This window comes from Rana temporaria, chromosome 1 (genome assembly GCF_905171775.1).
Source record: "Rana temporaria chromosome 1, aRanTem1.1, whole genome shotgun sequence".
Lineage (NCBI taxonomy): Eukaryota > Metazoa > Chordata > Amphibia > Anura > Ranidae > Rana > Rana temporaria.
This window is the reverse complement of record NC_053489.1, coordinates 601,553,013-601,573,105: the sequence shown is the minus strand read 5'-3', so window position 1 is coordinate 601,573,105 and position 20,093 is coordinate 601,553,013. Positions and strand designations below refer to the sequence as shown.

At 44.9% G+C, this 20,093-nt stretch overlaps 1 protein-coding gene across 1 annotated transcript in view; it reads right to left on the bottom strand.

The window, feature by feature from the left end:
- Positions 1–20,093, bottom strand: part of SMIM24 (small integral membrane protein 24) — a 29,832-nt gene that overhangs the window by 8,914 nt on the left and 825 nt on the right. Inside the window, exon 2 of the mRNA XM_040335171.1 lies at positions 2,454–2,583. Within this exon, the coding sequence (XP_040191105.1) occupies positions 2,454–2,583 (130 nt within the window). The remainder of the gene's footprint in view (positions 1–2,453; positions 2,584–20,093) is intronic.

The following is a 20,093-nucleotide window of genomic DNA, read 5'->3' as shown; positions in this document are numbered from 1 at the left end:
CCTCCAATCAGACATTTTAGCTATCTTGGCTGTATGCCCAGACATCACACTCTGTGTTAACCAGGAAGAGAAAATCTCCTTACAAAATCTGAACTTTCTAAACAGTATATAAATGTGAAGACAGCAGATATACATATAAAACCTATGTAGGGAGGTTTGGTTAATCTCTGTGTATAATCTGAGGCTGTTCACTTCACTGGGTGTATGGAGGGTTTACATCCACTTTAACTCTAATTTATGGTGGGAGGACTCAGAAAATCAGACAAATTAAGAGAAAATCAACCTAACAATAACCAATTGTGTTTGTACAGTAGACATGATCAATGCAGGTTTCAATTACATCGATTTATTTCAACTTGCACACAACTGTTTCAGTTATGAAGAATATGACTATGGAATAAGGACCCTTTCACGCAGGTGGTATCTGTTCAAATCAGAAGAGAATACATTAACAAATCTCCTGCTGAATCGGATTAGAATGGAATGGATCTTATGTTTGAAACGGGCAGGATTTATAGCCATTTACATAATTTCTTGGACCTAGACAGATTGGGAGATTTACATTTAAAGGAGAAGTATGGGATTTTTTCAGAATCATACTTAGCTAGCTGGATGCAGTATCGCTTCCGATGCTGCATCTGTCCCCTGCCGGATCAAACACTGCTGATCGCTTGGGTTCTCACATCTCTGTGAGCAGAGAGTTAGTGACTATCAGTCACCAGCACTCTGCTCTGCCCCCTCCCCCATACTCACTGAGCTGTGGGGGGGCGGCTGGCTCAGGCTCTCAGCAGCTCACTGGAATTCAAGCTAATGATACACTTTGTAAAGGTTTAAATGGAACTTGCCAAAATGTGCATGTATCACAGGGCGGTTACTAGCTGTGAATGCACCTTGTCCTAGTGTACCAACGTCCCGATAATGTGAACTTGGAAATTAATCTGGGCTAATAAAGTGGACTTTTGGCGGTACAGGTAATAGTGTAAAAAAACTATAGATATTTATTGGTAAAAACACATATAAAGTAAAACCGTATACTAACAACATATAATCTCAGTGCATATAACACAAGATAAAAGGCTTATACTTATGCAGATACACTCATAACATAGAGACGTATAGCACCAGAAAGTATGTATACGTTTTTTGGTTCTTGAAGCTGAGATCAATATGTGAAAAGGTAAGTCTTGCTTTTACTCTCGACATGTTTCGTGTACAGAACGCTTCATCAGGAGCATAGAAGTGGATCAGTCAAGTTTCCGAGAAAACATTGGTCCGACCGCTAGTGGTAGAATAAAGCGTGTACAACGTATTTACCTAACCAGCCTCCTAGGCATATGGTGGGTATTCGTTGTATAAATCGATAAAAGGTTGAAGAATGTCACCATCTGTTGGTAAACAGTAATGAAAGGAGAGCAGCGGGATAAACCATCCAATGTATCCCCAGAAATGCCCTTGACTTGATAAGGCTCCGGGTGGAGGCTAAATGGGGGCTAAACGTTGGAGGGGGGGTAAAACCCTCAGCGCAAAGGCAGAAAAAGAGGGATTATTATCTTAACAATGATTAGCCAGAGAGAATAGCCGTGGGGAACAGAGAGATGGTCATATATGGCCGTCGTGCCTCTATGTGTTACACATAGAGGCACGGGGGCCATATATGACCATCTCTCTGTTTCCCACGGCTATTCTCTCTGGCTAATCATTGTTGAGATAAAGGCAGGGCGACCATATATGACCATCTCTCTTTTTCCCACAGCTATTCTCTCTGGCTAATCATTGTTAAGATAATGCGGAACCACTGAAGGGACTATTTAAAAATCCCTCTTTTTCTGCCTTTACGCTGAGGGTTTTACCCCCCCTCCAACGTTTAGCCCCCATTTAGCCTCCACCCGGAGCCTTATCAAGTCAAGGGCATTTCTGGGGATACATTGGATGGTTTATCCCGCTGCTCTCCTTTCATTACTGTTTACCAACAGATGGTGACATTCTTCAACCTTTTATCGCTTTATACAACAAATACCCACCATATGCCTAGGAGGCTGGTTAGGTAAATACGTTGTACGCGCTTTATTCTACCACTAGCGGTCGGACCAATGTTTTCTTGGAAACTTGACTGATCCACTTCTATGCTCCTGAGGAAGCGTCCTGTACACGAAACATGTCGAGAGTAAAAGCAAGACTTACCTTTTCACATATTGATCTCAGCTTCAAGAACCAAAAAGCTTATACATACTTTCTGGTGCTATACGTCTCTATGTTATGAGTGTATCTGCATAAGTATAAGCCTTTTTATCTTGTGTTATATGCACTGAGATTATATGTTGTTAGTATACGGTTTTACGGAATTGTGTATACAATTTTTTACCAATAAATATCTATAGTTTTTTTACACTATTACCTGTAAAGGGACATGTGTAATGCAAAGGGTAACATCCTTCACAGAGTTTTGTACATACTTTTTCTTCTTGCAGAATAGTCTATTTATTATCATCAATGAAAAAACAAGGAAAAGGAACACCACTGTTGCTGTCAGACCCAACAGCCATGGCTGAAATACTTTGGAACTTGATGATGCTCGAGATCCATCTAGAAAAATAAACATAGGTATATTTTAAACAAGTAAATTCTTATTTTTATTCTTATATTTCTGGACATCACATATATAAATACAGTAAATCCTTTGTTTGCAAGCATAATTCGTTCCAGAAACATGCTTGTAATCCAAAGCACTTGTATATCAAAGCATTTTTTTTACAGAGTATAAAAAAGAAGAGAGGCACCTCTAAGTGTAGCAATAAGTTGCTAAATTCTGTATGTACCTTCATTAAATGTAACCATATTGCTGCACTAAGGCCTCGTACACACGACCGAACATGTCTGCTGAAACTGGTCCGCGGACCAGTTCCCGCGGACATGTTCGGTCGTCTGTATGGGCGAGCGGACCGGACATGTCCGCTGGCACCATGTCCGTCGGACATGTCCGATGGTCTGTACGACTCATCGGACATGTCCGCTGGGCCGCAATCCCTCGCATGCGTCGAAGTGATTCGACGCATGCGTGGAAGCATTGACCTTCCAGGGTCGCGCACGTCGCTGCGTCATCGTCGCGGCGACGGCGCGGCCACGTCATCGCGTATCCTGTCCGCACGGATTTCGGTTTGATGGTGTGTACAACCATCAGACCGAAATCTCTGAGCGGACATGTCCGATGAAAACGGTCCGCGGACCGTTTTTATCGGACATGTCCCCTCGTGTGTACGAGGCCTTAGAGGTTCCAATGTTCTTGTTTATACTCAGTTGTGACATGATGCTACTCTTATATGAAGACATCGCTTGTATATCAATGAAAAATGTATTAAAACATGTTGCTTGTCTTGCAAAATGCTCTCAAAACAAGTTACTCTCAAACCAAGATTTTACTGTACTGTACATATCAATCATATACTGAATATATTTGAATTAGACTTTGAGTCTAATAAAACCAGGTGCTGAAGTGGACACTACAAATATCTATCCTCGGTGTTGTCAGAAGTGCTCCATGTGGGAAGATCCTAATTCTTGATTTTAAAAACATGGGTAATGTGCCGCCCCAATGGGGCATAGAATTGTTTCCCTAAACCATTTTTCAATCGACGTTTATATTTAGTTCACATGCTGCCATCTAGTGACCTTTTATGGTAATGTACTTGTTTTTTTCCATGTCTTTCCCTGATGTTATGACACACTTCCTTTGTATGTAAAGCTCCACCCTTTATTCCTGTGATTGTACTTCCTGTGTAATGGATGCAACTAACAGGCCACATGTAGCAGGACACATGTATTCTGCATAGTAAGCTACAGACATATAATGAGGATTATATCTGCCTATACAGGCCAGACATAAAGATCTCACAAGGGATAAATCGCTTCACAACAATCAGAGTCAGAACAGTCAAAAGATGTATAGATTTCCTTCAGCCTGTGTGTGCCTGATCTGCAATCAAGCTCAGTGCCATCCGCCATCTTGTGAAAGCACATGGTGCATGTGAATGTTAAAAACTGTTTCTCTACATTGAACGGTTTTACCCCAACCTGCTGTTTGTCTTCTTAAAGAGACAATACCTTTTGTTTTCAAAAACGTGAAAAAATGACTAGACATGGAAAAAGATGGTGTGGTTGTTTCAAGGAGCACAGTATAACAATGCTTGAACAAAAATTAGCTGTGTGGTCGAGTTGCCAGAAAGAAGGCTTTACTGTGCCAATGCCACAAAAAAGCCGGGTTACAATATGCCCGACAACACCTTGACATGCCTCACAGCTTCTGTCCAAAACAGAGCTTTAGGCCTCGTACACACGACCGAACATGTCTGCTGAAACTGGTCCGCGGACCAGTTTCCGCGGACATGTTCGGTCGTGTGTACGGCCGACCGGACCGGATTCCCGGCCTAGCAGACAGGTTTCCAGCGGACAAATGTTTCATAGCATGCTATGAAACATGTCCACTGGAAGCCTGTCCGTCGGACATGTTCGGTCGTCTGTACGACTCACCGGACATGTCTGCTCGGCCGAAAGCCCTCGCATGCATCGAAGCATTGACCTTCCAGGGTCGCGCACGTCGCCGCGTCATGGTCGCGGCGACGGCGCGGCCACATCACCGCGTTCGCTGTCCGCGGGGAATTTGGTCTGATGGTGTGTACAGCCATCAGACCAAAATCCGACAGCGGACATGTCCGATGAAAACGGTCCGGCGGACCGTTTTCATCGTACTGGTCCCGTCGTGTGTACGAGGCCTTATGGTCACACAACTATAAGCACTATGTTTGGAGAGGAGTCAACAAGAACACCATTCCAAAGCATGGTGGTGGCTCACTGATGTTTTGAAGGTGTGTGAGTGCTAAAGGGACTGGAATCTTGTGAAAATTGATAGCAAGGTAAATGCAGCATGTTAGAAAAGGCTGGCAGATAGTTTGCATTCTTCTGCACAAAAGCTGTTAATGGGACGCTCTTGGACTTTCCAGCATGACAATGACCCTAAGCACAAGGCCAAGTTGACCCTCCAGAGGTTAAAGCAGAAAAAGGTGAAGGCTCCTGGGTAGCCATCTTTGTCTTCTGACCTTTATCATCGAGCCACTCTTGGGAGATCTCAAACAGACAATTCATGCAAGAGGACCAAAGAGTTTGCATGTGCTGGAGGCATTTTGCCAAGACGAATGGGCAGCTATACCACCTGCAAGCATTTAGAGCCTTATAGACAACTGTTACAAAAGACTGCAAAGTGTCATTGATGCTAAAGGGGGCAATTCACAATATTAAGAACCAGGGTGGCCTAGTAAAAAGGCCTGATTTAAATCATATTTTTTAAAGAGCAACTGTCATCTCTGTCCCACAGGGGCTCCTCCTCTGACCCGCTGTTGACTCACCGACAGTCCCATTCATTTTAATGGGATGGCTGGTGATGAGGCAGTGAAACAACAAGGCGAGGGACGTGGCGACAGCAGGTGAGTGGATGCCCGCTAACAGGCGCTGTCATGATGGATCTGAAATGACAGTTGCCCTTTAAATGTAAGGACTTATTCATGCTGGTAGTTAGAATCTTTGAAATGAAGGTTTCCTATTTAGAATAATAAGCTTTCAGGTTAGTAAATCAGCGATATCAGAACCAATTTAATCATACAGTTCGTAGTGTACATAGATTTGAAAAACAATGGGATAAAGGAATATTCCTGAAATTTGTTTTATCTCATGGTTACTGTGAAATTATGTGAATGCATCATTGCAGTGCATGTTATCTCAGCTTGCAGAGCTTGGATTCATTGAATGAGTTTACCAAAAATGTAAATAGTGCAGAATATACAACCTCATGCTACATAACTAAGCTCTGTTTCATGCTGAATAAACTAAATTATTAATGTATCCTGAATAGAAAACTATCTTTAGATAGATTTTTACTCAAAAAATATCAAAACAAATCGATATAAATAAAAAAAATCTGTTTTTTTTTTTGTTTTTAATCATTGATTTGTATCCACCCTGTTAAAAACGGCAGATTTGTGAACAGGGATCGTTTATTTTTAAATTTTAAATTTTTTTTTGCCATGTTTTGGTTTATGATTGTGCCATTCTGTTATGACCTACAGTTGAATATGAATCCCATAAGAAATAAAGAAATGTGTTTTACCTGCTCACTTATTTCTAATTTTCGTATTTTTTTTTAAATAAAGGCCCAGATTCACAAAGCACTTACGCTGACGTATCTTGAGATACGCCGTCGTAAAAACAAATCTGCGCCATCGTATCTATGCGCCGAACCAGAAACCAAGATACGCCTGAAAATAGGCTGCATCCGACCGACGTAACTTTCCTATGCCGGCGTATCGTGGGCGCGTATTTACGCTGGCGCTCCCATTGATTTTCGATTAAAATATGCAAATGAGTGAAATACGGCGATTCACGAACGTAGTTGTGCCCAGTGCATAATATACGCGGTTTGCATAAGACTTACGTCCGGCGTAAAGTTATTCCCCATATAGGAGGCGCAACTCATGCAAAGGTATGGACCAGGGAACACAGCCGTTGTATTTTACGTCGTTTACGTAGTCCGTGAATATGGCTGGGCGTAGGTTACGTTCACATCGTAGGCAGTGATTCGACGTATCTTAGGCAGTTGTTTCGACGTGATTCTGAGCATGCGCACTGGGATGCCTCCGACGGGACGGCGCATGCGTCGTAAGTTATTCGTATCTTTATGACGCTCAATCCATCATTTACATGGGGTCACGCCTCATTTGAATGGCTCACGCCCACTTCCACTTACGACGAGTTACGAAACCCAGCGCAGATTTGGAGGCAAGTGCTTTGTGAATCCAGTGCTTGCCTCTGTGCGCTGCGTCGGCGTAGCGTATATTAGATACGCTACGCCCGCTTAAAAATGCGCCGATGTATTTGAATCCGGGCCAATGTATATTACCAATTCTGCAAGGGGATGCAAACTTTTGAGAACAACTGGTAAATACAAACTTTTTGCTGGGTCCAGGTAAAAAAAAAAAAAAGCTTTGTACGTGATTTTTGTCAGGTGTAGCCATGATTCCTTATTCCAAAGGTTGTAGGTGTTATGCAGTCAGTCAATTGCAGCTATTATGGGTTACTGTTTATCAATCGTCCATTGGTTTACTGAATCATTAGGGCCTCTGCTAATAATTTATTGGCCTAATCTCAGTAATTAAAATATAGCTGTGATATAAAACCAGAGTTTAGTCATGTTACAAATAAATGTCAATGAGATAAAAAGAAGTTGAATCATGTATCTAATTCATCATCTTTTTTCAAATTTTCTGTTTCGATATTTTTTAGGTATGAAAGGTTATGTATTACAAATCATGCTTTTGCGTTCCAGTAATCTCACATTTTCATTGCTACTGTATGGCCGAAGTGTCTCTTTGCTTTGGAAATATATCTGATTAAATTCTATCTCTATAGAGTGAGGTTTCATGTACATTCTGCAGTTATATGTTAGACAACTTTTGAAAGATTTTCACACTTTACAGGAGGAATTTGGCTTGCCCACTAAAGTTTTTTTTTTAAATTTACAGCTCTGCCATGCTATTCAAATGCAGTCGAGATTGACCTCTTGGGTTTATATTGCACCCACAATTCTTAACCAAAACCTAGTAGCAATTTCTAAGTGCTGACAAATTACAAAGCTTTATAGTGCATTGCTACAGGAAATGTCAAAGTCAAATTCTCTGAGGTGCAGGACATATTGGCAAACGGCCCCCTTACCGATGAGGAGTGGTCAGACGTTCCTAATAATGTATCTTTCTGCATCTCAGAGACTTGCCTAACTTTTTATTATACACAGGCCCGGATTTCCCACAAGGCCACCGAGGCCAGGCCTTGGGGCGGCAGGGCACAGAGGGGCGGCAGCGGCATGGAGTCCCCCGACGGCCAGAACATACAGTTAAGGGCGATAAGTTGCTTTCTAGCAGGGGTAAATGTAGTGCGGGTAAATCCGCTTGCTCGTTAACAAGTGATTGTGGCGATGTTGCCGAAATCACTTGTAAAATGTGTGCTGCCGTCCGTCCACCCCTCCCCCCCCACATACCTCTCTCTGCTGGCTCTGTCTTCGGGACTCTGTTCTCCCCCTAGCCGCGAGTCCTTCTCCTGTCCCTCCCCCCGATGTACACAGTGAGAGGGGTGAGCTGTGCTCTTCCCATCTCAGCTGTGACAGGAGTTCTAGCACAGTGCTAGGACTCCTGTTTTGGAGGTGACAGGGTCAATAAAGAGAACCTGTAATCTCCAATTGCTATCACACAGGGAATTGTTTTCTCCTGTGATAGCAATGAAGTTAGGTGAAAAAAATAAAAATAAGAAATAATAATTCAATTAATAAAATAAAAAAGTAATTAAAAAGTAAAGAATAAGAAAAATAATATAAATATATATATATACTAGCTGAATACCCGGCGTTGCCCGGTCTTCCTATCTTAACCTTTTGGGGAGGAAAATCATAGTAATATAAATATACCCATCTTTTATATAAGGGTGTAGGTAAGGGTTAATTTAACTGTCATATATTTTTTATTTGGCATATAAGTAATATGTGTACCAGGTATTATTGAAATATTTCCAGGCGTACAGAAGTTATGTGGGAACATACATTTCCCATTGATTTGCATGGGACTTTAAACAAAAACCCCGACCCTCACAAATGGGGGTAGTTAAGGGATAAATTAACTATCCTATAGTTTAAGTGGACATATAAGTAACATGTGACCAAGTGTTATCGAAATATCTACAGCCGTTTGGAAGTTATGAAGTAACACGTATTTCCCATAGAGTTGAATGGGACTTTAAAGGAAAACCCCGACCATGGCAAATGGGGGTGGGTAAGGGTTAAACCACCTATCCTATGTTTGTTGCTGACATATAAGTAACATGTGTGCCAAGTTTCATGTTAATATCTTTAGCCGTTTGGACGTGATGCTGGAACATACATACATACACACACGTTGAGTTTTATATATATAGAGATATATATTTATATATAAGTATAAAAAAAAAAAGTAAACGACAAGCTACAAATAAATAAAAATAAAAAAAGTAATAAAGTTAAAAAAAAGAAAGAAACCAAAAATATTTGAACTAACCCTGCCGCCCCTGCCATCCGGTTACCATTCTCCGTTGATTTGGGAGAAGGGGGGGTACATTGTGGAACCTGGCCTTGGGACGGCAGGGAGAGCAAATCCGGCCCTGATTATACATCATGCTTATTATGCCCTTTATGTCCACAATGTGAAAGGGAGGTTGGTACATTGGTACATATGATGTGGAGATATCCTACGTTGGTTAGGTATTGTACCTTACCCCTAAATACTATTAATAAGATGTTCAGAAATAATGTCCTGTTGGAACCCAAGATGTGTATTGCGGAGGCTGGATGGAGAGTATTATACCCCTCAGATGTATATGGCAATTCTTTGATTGTTGTATAAGGCACAAAAGTCGATATCCCAGAAATAGAGCTCCAATGGCTCCCTGAACTTATTCTTTGTGGGTAAAATCCATAAATAACTTTTTCCAAAGAGAACATATGGTTTATCAACATAGGGGATGCCCAGATACATTTATAAAAACTCTGGGGAAAATGGTTTGACACTCTAGGGTTGATTTGGTCACAATTAGTTAGAGATAGGTTATTAGGGTGTAGCACACAGATGGGACTCCCCCCCCCCCCTTTTTTTTCTTTTGGAATAGGAGAGGAATAATAAAGTACATGGAAACCAATGGATGGAAGTTTGTAAGTTTATCAAACATATAAAAGGGGTGGTAGTATATACTACACATGGAGGTTCCAATAATTATTTAACACTAAATGAGATATTGGAAATTGTGGAGACTCTCAAGGTATTTAGAGATTTATAAATATCTGATGCCCCGTACACATGATCGGTTTTCCTGATGATAAGAGCTTTCAGTCGGGAATCCCGACCGTGTGTATGCTCCATTGGACTTTGAACTAAGCAGCTGCTATATTGGTACGAAACAATTAAAAGGTAAGCAAAAAAGATCGAATATTTAGTCCTTCAGGCTTAAGCAGCGCTAAACATTTATAACATAATAAATCTAATAATAATATGTGGATTCAGGTGAGGAATAATTTGGGGAATCAATGTGACAGTTCATATATAAAGCATCAGCTGTTTGGACATTTGACCATTACCACACCAAGTGATTCCACTCCCTTTAGGAGTTGCACTCGAATTCCCAATCAATAATCGCCTTTGTATATATGTTAAACCTTTTGTAATCACTGCCAAAAGGACATCAGTGGTCAGCGGATCTCACTATCTTCTCCGCTTGCTGCGTAGACTCATCCCCTTCAACCAGAAGACACAGCAGTAGTAGTGGGAACACTCATCAATTCCAGACTCGACTACGCAAATTCCCTCTACCTAGGACTACCCAAATACCAGATGTCTCGTCTACAAGTCGTCCAGAACACTGCAGCCAGACTGGTAACAGGTAAAAAAATGTGGGAACCAATCTCCCCGGTCTTGAGGTCCCTCCACTGGCTAGCCATAATTAAAACACTACACCCCAAATCGGGCTCTACGATCAACTAATCAGAACCACCTCCACATCCTGCTACAAATCTAAAGGAGAATGAAAATTCGCAGTCCAAGGACCGCGGCTATGGAACGCTCTACCTACAGGCATTCGGATGGAAGTGAACCATCGGCCTTCCGAAAAAAACTTAAGACATGTCTATTCTGAAGCGTGGCTGGACGACGACATTGGATACAAAAGTATATAAGGATAAAAGTATATCGAACATTCTGGTCCTATGATTCACCCAGACCAAAACCAGCTAAATCTTTTCATGCAGCTTCTCTGAAGGTAGAGATGACATAACTGTCACTTGTGGCATGCCTGTGTTGGACAGGAAGTCAGCTGTGCTCAGAAAAATGCTTCCCCCTCCAAACACAGTTTTATTTTTATGAATGTTGGATTTGTTTTTTTACTGCTGCATCCTTTACTTCTGCATCCAATTAGCCCACAGCTCTTCTATTGCTAACCACTTTTAGGAACAGGGCTATAAATTAATATATAGGTGGTATAGGATCCACCTAGACATCAGGGCAACAGTCTTGTAACAGTTTTTAACACAAGTTGTAACAAACTCCTTTACTTGTAGATCTGAGCTCCCAGTCTCTCTCACTAGACTTGCTAATCCACTGCCACTGGATCCCCTAAGCTCTTCCAATCTTTTCACACAATATCTTCCTCAAGCGTCACCCCCACATCCCTGCTGGGTCCATAGCTTGCCACTCACAGATACTCCTCAAGCATCACCCCTCTGGCCTGCTTGGTCCCTGGCTTGGCACAAAATACTGCTCTGCAAGCGTCACCTCCACTGGCTGGGTCCCTAGCTTAACATCTGCTGAAGTTTCCCAATTCTTCGCCGTCCCCAGTTGGTTAGAAAAATGCTCTGGTACTTGCTTCAGCTACTCACCGTGGTCCCTGGTAACATGGATGATGGTCCCTTAGTGGCGACCAGGGATGGACTGGCCATTGGGACTACAGGGAGTTTCCCGGTGGGCCGATGGCTCAGTGGGCCGGCTTCAGTGACAGCAGACCGCCGCCCCCCTCCGCTCCTCTGTCTCTCCCTTCCCGCAGCGCTCACCTCCCCGCAGCGCTCACCTGGGGGGAACAGAGAAACAGGGGGGATGACAGAGGAGCATGGGGGAGGGGACAGACAGCTGACTCAACAGCTATGGCCTGGGAGTTTCTCACTTCTGCCTAATCTTGTCCCATAAGGGGGGCACCAAACTGATTCTTTACCCCGGTGAAATAATATCTAGCTTCCCCACTGGTACTGCCTATAAGAATACCAGTACCAGCCGTTCTACTCTAATAAAGTAGAACGGCTAGTGGCTAGTGAAGGGGAAGAGGGGGCTTGGGTGGCTGGGGGGGTGCGGGAGTTGTCCGGCCGCCATGGGAGAGACCTGTCAAAGTGGGCCAGTCTGGATGAAGTCCAGGGCCAAATTTTTGTCCCAGTCCAGCCCTGGTGGCGACAGCTTCCCCTCTACCTCTGATCATGACAGGTTCTCCGGCCGGCAGAACCGTTACTTCTGGTTGGACTGCAAGCCCCAGTCCCAACCCTACGCTGCTACCTTGCTTCTGGATAGGCCCTCAGACAGCCTAGCAGCCATATGCCCCCGGGATAGGCCTCAGGTCTCTGGCCTAGCAGCCCAAGGCAGTACAACACACGTCCACCCAGACAGCCGTCCAGGTGGCACAGAACCCGGATCACCTGACTCCACCCAAATAAATAGGCAGTCCCAGCAGGCCAAGGGACTCAAATACATACGATCGTTTTAAAAGCGATATTTTCCTTACAATTTTCTGATCGTGTGGATGGGCATTAACTCTAATCAATGAGAGCCCCCATGATGGAGGATATAAAACAATAGATAAATTAAAGACAGGTTTTCCTGGAGGGAGCCCATTCCTCCTTAACCACTTGAGGAGCCCTTTACGCAGATATATGTCGGCAGAAGGGCACATCTGGGCACAGGCACGTACCTGTACGTCGCCTTTAAGAACCCAGCTATGGGTCGCGAGCGTGCCAGCGGCGGCGCGCTCGCGACCTGGTCCTGTTGTCTGTGACCGTAGACGCGGGACCCGCAGGCCTGATCGGGTCGCAGAGAGGAAGGACGGAGAGAGGTAAATGTAAACAAACCTTCCCTGTTATTCCTAGTGTGGCTGTCACTGATCGTCATGTTCCCTGTGTTAGGGAACGACGATCAGTGACGTCACACTCATAGCCACGCCCCCCCCCACAGTAAGAACACTCCTACAGCGCCCCTCGTGGTTAACCCCTTCACTGCCAGTGTCATTTTCCCAGTAATCAGTGCATTTTTATAGCACTTTTCACTGTGAAAAGACAATGGTCCCAAAAATGTGTTAAAAGTGTCCGCCATAATGTCGCAGTCACCAAAAAAATATCACTGATTGCCCCCATTACTAGATTTGAGGAGCACATACAGTTTTAATTTGACATTACTGTGCAATGCATGATTGCCTTATACTGGTGCCCTCTCTTACCCTTTACAACCACTTTAACCTACAGGTAAACCTAGATTAAGGCTTACCTGTAAGTGCAACAAATATCTCCTAAACCTACATGGTTTAGGAGATATTTACTAAAATCACGGACGTAGACATTGGTGCAGGCGCACTTTAGCAACAGCGATCGTGCCGTTGCAAAGGGAGGCCGTGTTGTGACTGGCGGCTCCTGCGAGCATGCGATACCTGCGATGCCTGTAAGTAACCCCTGGGAAAGATGTCGGCCGCCCGAGCGGTGTACGAGGACAGCTTTGATCGGAGGTGAGTATTACATAATGAGCTAGTATGCTGTGCATACTGGCTCATTATGCCTTTGTCTTGCAGGGGTTTTTTTCAGTTTTTTTTGTGCCTTTACTTCCTCTTTAAGCATGCTTTAAAATTGTCCACCAACAAATGTGTGTTGTCGGATTATCCGATCGTGTGTACACAAGTCCATCACACAAAAGTCCAAAGTGCTCGGAAGCAATACTTACCATTAACATTAGCAGAAGTTGCCCAAATGGTGACGCTAAAGAGCTGTAAAAACACGTAGTTTTGTGTTTGTTGGCCGACAATTCTTTGCCTTTGTATGCAATACAAGTTCACGGCCAACGCCCTTCGGACAAAAGTCAGAGGCTTTGTCCGCAGAAAGTTTGATTGTGTGTACGAGGCTTTAAGAGCCTTATTGTGTTAGGAATCACAGGAGGATAATATAAACATAGATATGGTTATTTGTACTACGCTTATATGAATGGAATTAAGCTAATCTGCAGCCTTAGCTTCCGTTGTGCACCTATGTGCTGACTCTGAGTTCACTGCACACTGTGAGCTTTTTACAACCCCAATTCCAAATAGAGTTGGAACGCTGTGTAAAATCGACATAAAAACTGAATTTTTTGATGTATTTAAAGGTTTGAATCATATCTCCCCTTTCCCTTCTTTCTTCCAGACAGTACATGAATGAACAGGCGGGCCGGGCTGTCGGGAGGCTCGGTGTGTGAGCGGGCGGGCGACTTGGCGGCGGCTGGTCAGCTGGGCGGCTCGGTGTGTGAGCGGGCAGCTGGCCAATCAGCAAGCCGGCAGGCAGGGGAGCAAAGAGATGACCTCATATCTCACCGCCCCAGGCCCGCCTTGCATCCCTGCAGTAACTTCCACCCTCACTGTGCAGGCAGCAAAGAGATTACATCATCTCTCTGCTGCCTGACTCTGGATGGGACACAGCAAGAGACAAGCAAAACACCACCTTAGCAGGCAAGTGACAATCCTCAATGTGTGGCAGGTGACGTGGCAACTGGCAAATGACAATCCGCAACTTGTGACAGGCGGCGTGGCAAGTGACAATCCGCAAGGTGTGGCAAGTGACAATCCACAACGTGTGGCAAGTGACAATCCGCAAGGTGTGGCAGGTGACGTGGCAAGTGATAATCCGCAACTTGTGGCAAGTGATAACCCGCAAGATGTGGTAGGCGACGTGGCAAGTGACAATCCGCAATGTGTGGCAGGTGACGTGGCAAGTGACAATCCGCAACCTGTGGCAGGTGACGTGGCAGGTGACAATCCGCATTTGGTGGCAGGCAAGTGACAATCCGCAACTTGTAGCAGGTGACATGGCAAGTGACAATCCGCATCTGGTGGAAGGCAACGGTAGCAAGTGACAAACTTGGGGCACCCACTGATTCTGCATTATGGTGAGTTGAACCATTTAATTTTATATTACCATGTAATAATAGAAATAATGCTCTTCAATCATCCTGACACAATAACAACCATAGTACCAGGATGACTGAAGCGCCAACACCAGCCATTTCCCCGATAAATTGCCTGAAAAAAAATTGTTTTCTGGCAGTGCCCCTCCCGAGACTAGACTCTGGATCTGCCCCTGGTACACCCCTACGTGAAAATATCCAAATTGGGCCCAATTAGACATTTTCCCTCCCTGGTGTCATGTGACTCATTAGTGTTACAAGGTCTAAGATTTTAATGGGGAGCAGGTGTGTTAAATTTGGTGTTTTCTCTCTCACTCTCTCATACTGGTCACTGGAAGATCAACATGGCACCTCATGGCAAAGAACACTCTGAGGATCTGAAAAAAAGAATTGTTGCTCTACATGAAGATGGCCTAGGCTATAAGAAGATTGCCAAGACCCTGAAACTGAGCTGCAGCACAGTGGCCAAGACCATACAGCAGTTTAATAGGACAGGTTCCACTCAGAACAGGCTTCGCCATGGTCAACCATAGAAGTAGAGTGCATGTGTTCAGCATCATATCCAGAGGTTGTCTTTGGGAAACAGACTTATGAGTGCTGCCAGCCTTACTGCAGAGGTTGAAGGGGTGTCAGTGCTCAGACAATATGCTGCACACTGCATAAAATTGGTTCCAGTAATCCATGTCCTTAGTTTGCTGAAGACAAGCAGATTAAGGAAATGGATTACTGGAACCATGTCCTGTGGTCTTATGAGGCCAAGATAGACTTATTTGGTTCAGATGGTGTCAAGCGTGTGTAGCGGCAACCAGGTGAGGAGTGGGATTGTCATGGTCTGGGGCTGCATGAGTGCTGTCATCATGGAGGAGTGGAAGAGGACTCCAGTGGCAACCTGTGAAGCTCCCAGGGTTAAAGGGGAGTTCCAGCCAGTTTTATGGTTATTAAAAGTCAGCAGCTCCAAAAAGTGTAGCTGCTGGCTTTTAATAAACAGACACTTACCTGTTCCACTGTCCAGCCCCTCTCCGCCGGCGCCTCCATTCTAACTGTGGGCACCCGGCCGTGACAGCTTTCGGCTTCACGGCCGGGCACTCACTGCGCATGGGCGAGCGGCGCTGCGCTCCCTCAGTGGACAGGCGATCCCCTGAGACCTGTCACGTATCCCAGGTGATCGCCTACAGAGAGGGACCGCCTAAGGTGATATGACGAGTCGCCTAAGCGGTTCCTGGGCGGAAAGGAGGAAGTAGGACAGAAAGTCCCACTCCTACTGAAGCCCCCACTCCCCCCCAAAAAAATTACATGCCAAATGTGGCATGTAAGGGGGCGAGGAGTGCTTAAAGTGGAAGTTCCACTTTTGGGTGGAACTCCGCTTTAAGGCAGTGCTGGAAAATAATGGTGGCCACACAAAATATTGACACTTTGGGCCCAATTTGGACATTTTCATGTGTTGCCAGTGGTTTAGACTTTAATGGCTGTGTGTTGTGTTATTTTGAGGGGACAGAAAATGTACCCAGTTATACAAGCTGTACACTACATTACATTGTAGCAAAGTGTAATTGCTTCAGTGTTGTTACATGAAAAGATATAATAAAATATTTACAAAAATGTAAGAGGTGTACTCACTTTTGTGAGATACTGTATAGGTTAAATAGAACATGACCCAGTACAAAGCCTTGTGGAACCTCGCTAGTGACTGGTCTCTGTTCTGAGTGAACCCCGTTTACAGCCACATTCTTGTATCTATCCTTTACCAACTGCAGTTCTGGTTGAATTTTTTGACTATATTACCTGTGTTTTGGACCAGGGTGATGCTGTGGACAAAGAATATCTTGATTTCAGCAAAGCATTTGATACAGTTCCACACAATGATCTAATATAAAAGTTGTACAAGCTATGACTTAAAGGGACACTAAAGGTTCAGGTTTTTTTTTCTTTAAATAACAAACATGTCATACTTACCTCCACTGTGCAGTTCATTTTGCACAGAGTGGCCCCGAACATCCTCTTCTGGGGTGGCTCTTGCGGCTCCTCCCCGCAAGAGCTAACCCCCTCTGGGAAGCTCTCTCCCGAAGGGGTTACCTTGCCGGCGCACTCCCGTGTGATACAGTCGGCGGCCATAGCCGCCGAGTGTATGACTCGGCCCGCCCCTGGTGTGCCGCATCATTGGTTTGATTGACAGCAGCGAGAGCCAATGGCTGCACTGCTATCAATCTAACCAATGAAGAGCCGCCAAGCCGTTTGGAAAGCGATGCGGGATCGCGCCCACGGAAGTTCGGGGCTCAGATGAGTAAAACGGAGGCTCGGAGGGGCTGGAGAGTGCAAGGTGTTTTTTCACCTTAATGCATAGGATGCATTAAGGTGAAAAAAACACGAAGGTTTACAACCCCTTTAACCCTTGGGTGGTTCAGTTGCAGTGGCGGCCCGTCCATAGGGGGCGCCCGGGCGCCGCCCCCCCCCCCCCCCCCCCCAGTCAGAAGAAAAAAAATTTTTTTTTTATTTAAACCTGTGCCTTTAAAAAAAAAAAAATCCTAAAAAGGTCCTTATGTGCACTGTGTCCGCGCGCCGGGCACAGAGCAGTAGGAGTAGCGCCACGTCTGTGCAATCACGGGATTGCAGACGTGGCGCTACATTGGCAGCCAAAATATGCCTTTGTGGCGCTTCCCAGCGCGCCACATGCTTCCGGCGCGATGGACAGTAGTATTGTCATTGGCGGGCGGGTGCATACACTTTCTATGTGCACCCGCCCGTCTCTGTGCTAGTTCCGACGTCACTGGACAAACAGGAAGTGACGTCGGCACTATCCAGCTCAGTGCGCCCGTTCGTGGAACAGGTAAGCTGCATTCCATGTCTTCCCCTCACCCCAGTTTGTACTGTTCTGTGCTTCGGCGGCAGCAGCAACAGCATCGGCGGCCGGCACACCTCCCCACCCGCTTATTGAGACTTCAACATGCCGTCAGGAAGCACCCCCCCCTCCCGCTGGTTGAAAACTTTTTTTAAATGTCTGCCGTCAGGAAGCACCCCCTATTATTGTTTTTTTAAAATGCACATTCACTGCCTGATCCCCACCCATCCACCTCGGAGCCTTTTATTGTAGTTAGACTGCTGGGACTTTTAGTTCTCCATCTTCTCCTGGGGCTAATGGAGAAGATGGAGATTGGAGAACTACAAGTCCCAGCAGGTTATACATACAATAAGGCTCTGAGGTGGATGGCATGCACCTGAGCCCAGGAGAAGATGGGGAACTACAAGTCCCAGCAGGTTATAATATAAGGCTCCTAGGTGGATGGGTGTCTTATATTATAACCTGCTGGGACTTGTAGTTCCCCATCTTCTCCTGGGCTCAGGTGCATGCCATCCACACCCATCCACCTCAGAGCCTTATTGTATGTATAACCTGCTGGGACTTGTAGTTCATCTTCTCCTGGGGCTCAGGTGCATGCAATCCACCATCTATGGGACTACAAGTCCCAGCAGTGAGAAAAACTGGACAAAGATGGTGGATTGCATGCACCTGAGCCCCAGGAGACTATGGAGAACTACAAGTCCCAGCAGGTTATAATATAAAGCTCCGAGGTGGATGGATGACTGGACAGTGACACAGTGGGGACAATTGGCACAGCGGCATGAATGGGCACAGTGGTGACAATTGGCACAGTGGCTGCGTTTGGCATGGCACAGTGGTGACAATTGATGGCACAGTGACCACAATTGATGGCATGGAACAGTGGCTGCATTTGATGGCATGGCACAGTGGCTGCATTTCATGGCATGGCACAGTGGTGACAATTGATGGCACAGTGACCACAATTGATGGCATGGCACAGTGGTGACAATTGATGGCACAGTGACCACAATTGATGGCATGGCACAGTGGCTGCATTTGATGGCATGGCACAGTGGCTGCGTTTGATGGCATGGTACAGTGGTGACAATTGATGGCACAGTGGCTGCGTTTGATGGCATGGCACAGTGGTGACAATTGATGGCACAGTGGCTGCGTTTGATGACATGGCACAGTGGCTGCGTTTGATGGCATGGCACAGTGGTGCGAATTGATGGCACAATGACTGCGTTTGATGGCATGGCACAGTGGTGCGAATTTTTTTTTTCTTCGTTTGCGCCCCCCCAAAAATTTTGAGCACCAGCCGCCACTGTTCAGTTGGCTAAAGGATAGAAACCAGAGTGTGGTTGTAAATGGGGTTCACTCAGAACAGAGACCAGTCACTAGTGGGTACCACAAGGCTCTCTACTGGGTCCTGTTCTATTTAACCTATATGTAAGTGAATCATTGCATTCTGTTTTTATGTATATTGTAGTGTCCCATCGTTTCTGGAACTGGGGTTGACCAAGTTCAAAAATAAATATAGCCTGTCTCATTTCCTGGCTGGAAGAGATCAAGTATCATCTAGCCCTCCCTCCCCTAGTGTTACTGTGCCTGGTCCACCCTTTCTATGCATTGGATTTCAGTACTTTCAATCATGGAGTTCAGCATCACATATGGGCATTACCTAGGACAGTCTACATGCCAATACAGTCTGCCTAAGAATGTTGATGCCGCCAGAATGACATCAACTTATCAAGGCATTTTTGATATTTGCATAACTCCTCCCAGGATCCAGGCAACTGCTGTGAGGTTTAGTAAAGCTATGTACAGGATTCCTATGAAATTTGGTTTTGTTGCCAATTGTTATTATGATAAAAAACATTCTCGTGTAGCATTAACAGTGAAGGGCTAATTCACACTAGTGCGCTCATCTGTATTTTAGCGCAGCTGTAAAATGCCGGTCAACGCAAGGACACCTAAAAAACAATATTTTTTATGGGTCCTGTTCATACTACAGTGCTCTGTTGATCTGCGTTGCATTACGTTAAAATGAAACATGTATGCATTTTAACACAATGTAGGTCAACGCAGTAGGTCAACGCAGTGACCATACAATCACCCATACCAGCGGCCATCTTTGGGGGATGGGAGAGGAAAAGAGAAGTGTGTGCAGATCAGGTGCCTTCTGTTAGCGTGTCAGGATGTATCGACATTGACAACTTTGTAGCCCATGTTTGGGCACATAAAATTCTTTCCGACACCCAGCAAAAGGATTACCGTCTTCACTCATCTCCCCATCTCTAACCCACAGGATGTGATGTCACAGGAAATACAAAAATATGCAGTGCATTTTAATGTGCTCTAAAATACGCATCGACGCGCGTAAAAACGTGCATCAATGAGAGTCAGCGCGCGACAAAATGTGCAAAAATCGGCAGAAATGTATATCCAGTTTCCCTGCATTTTATTGCAATTCAGTGTGAATT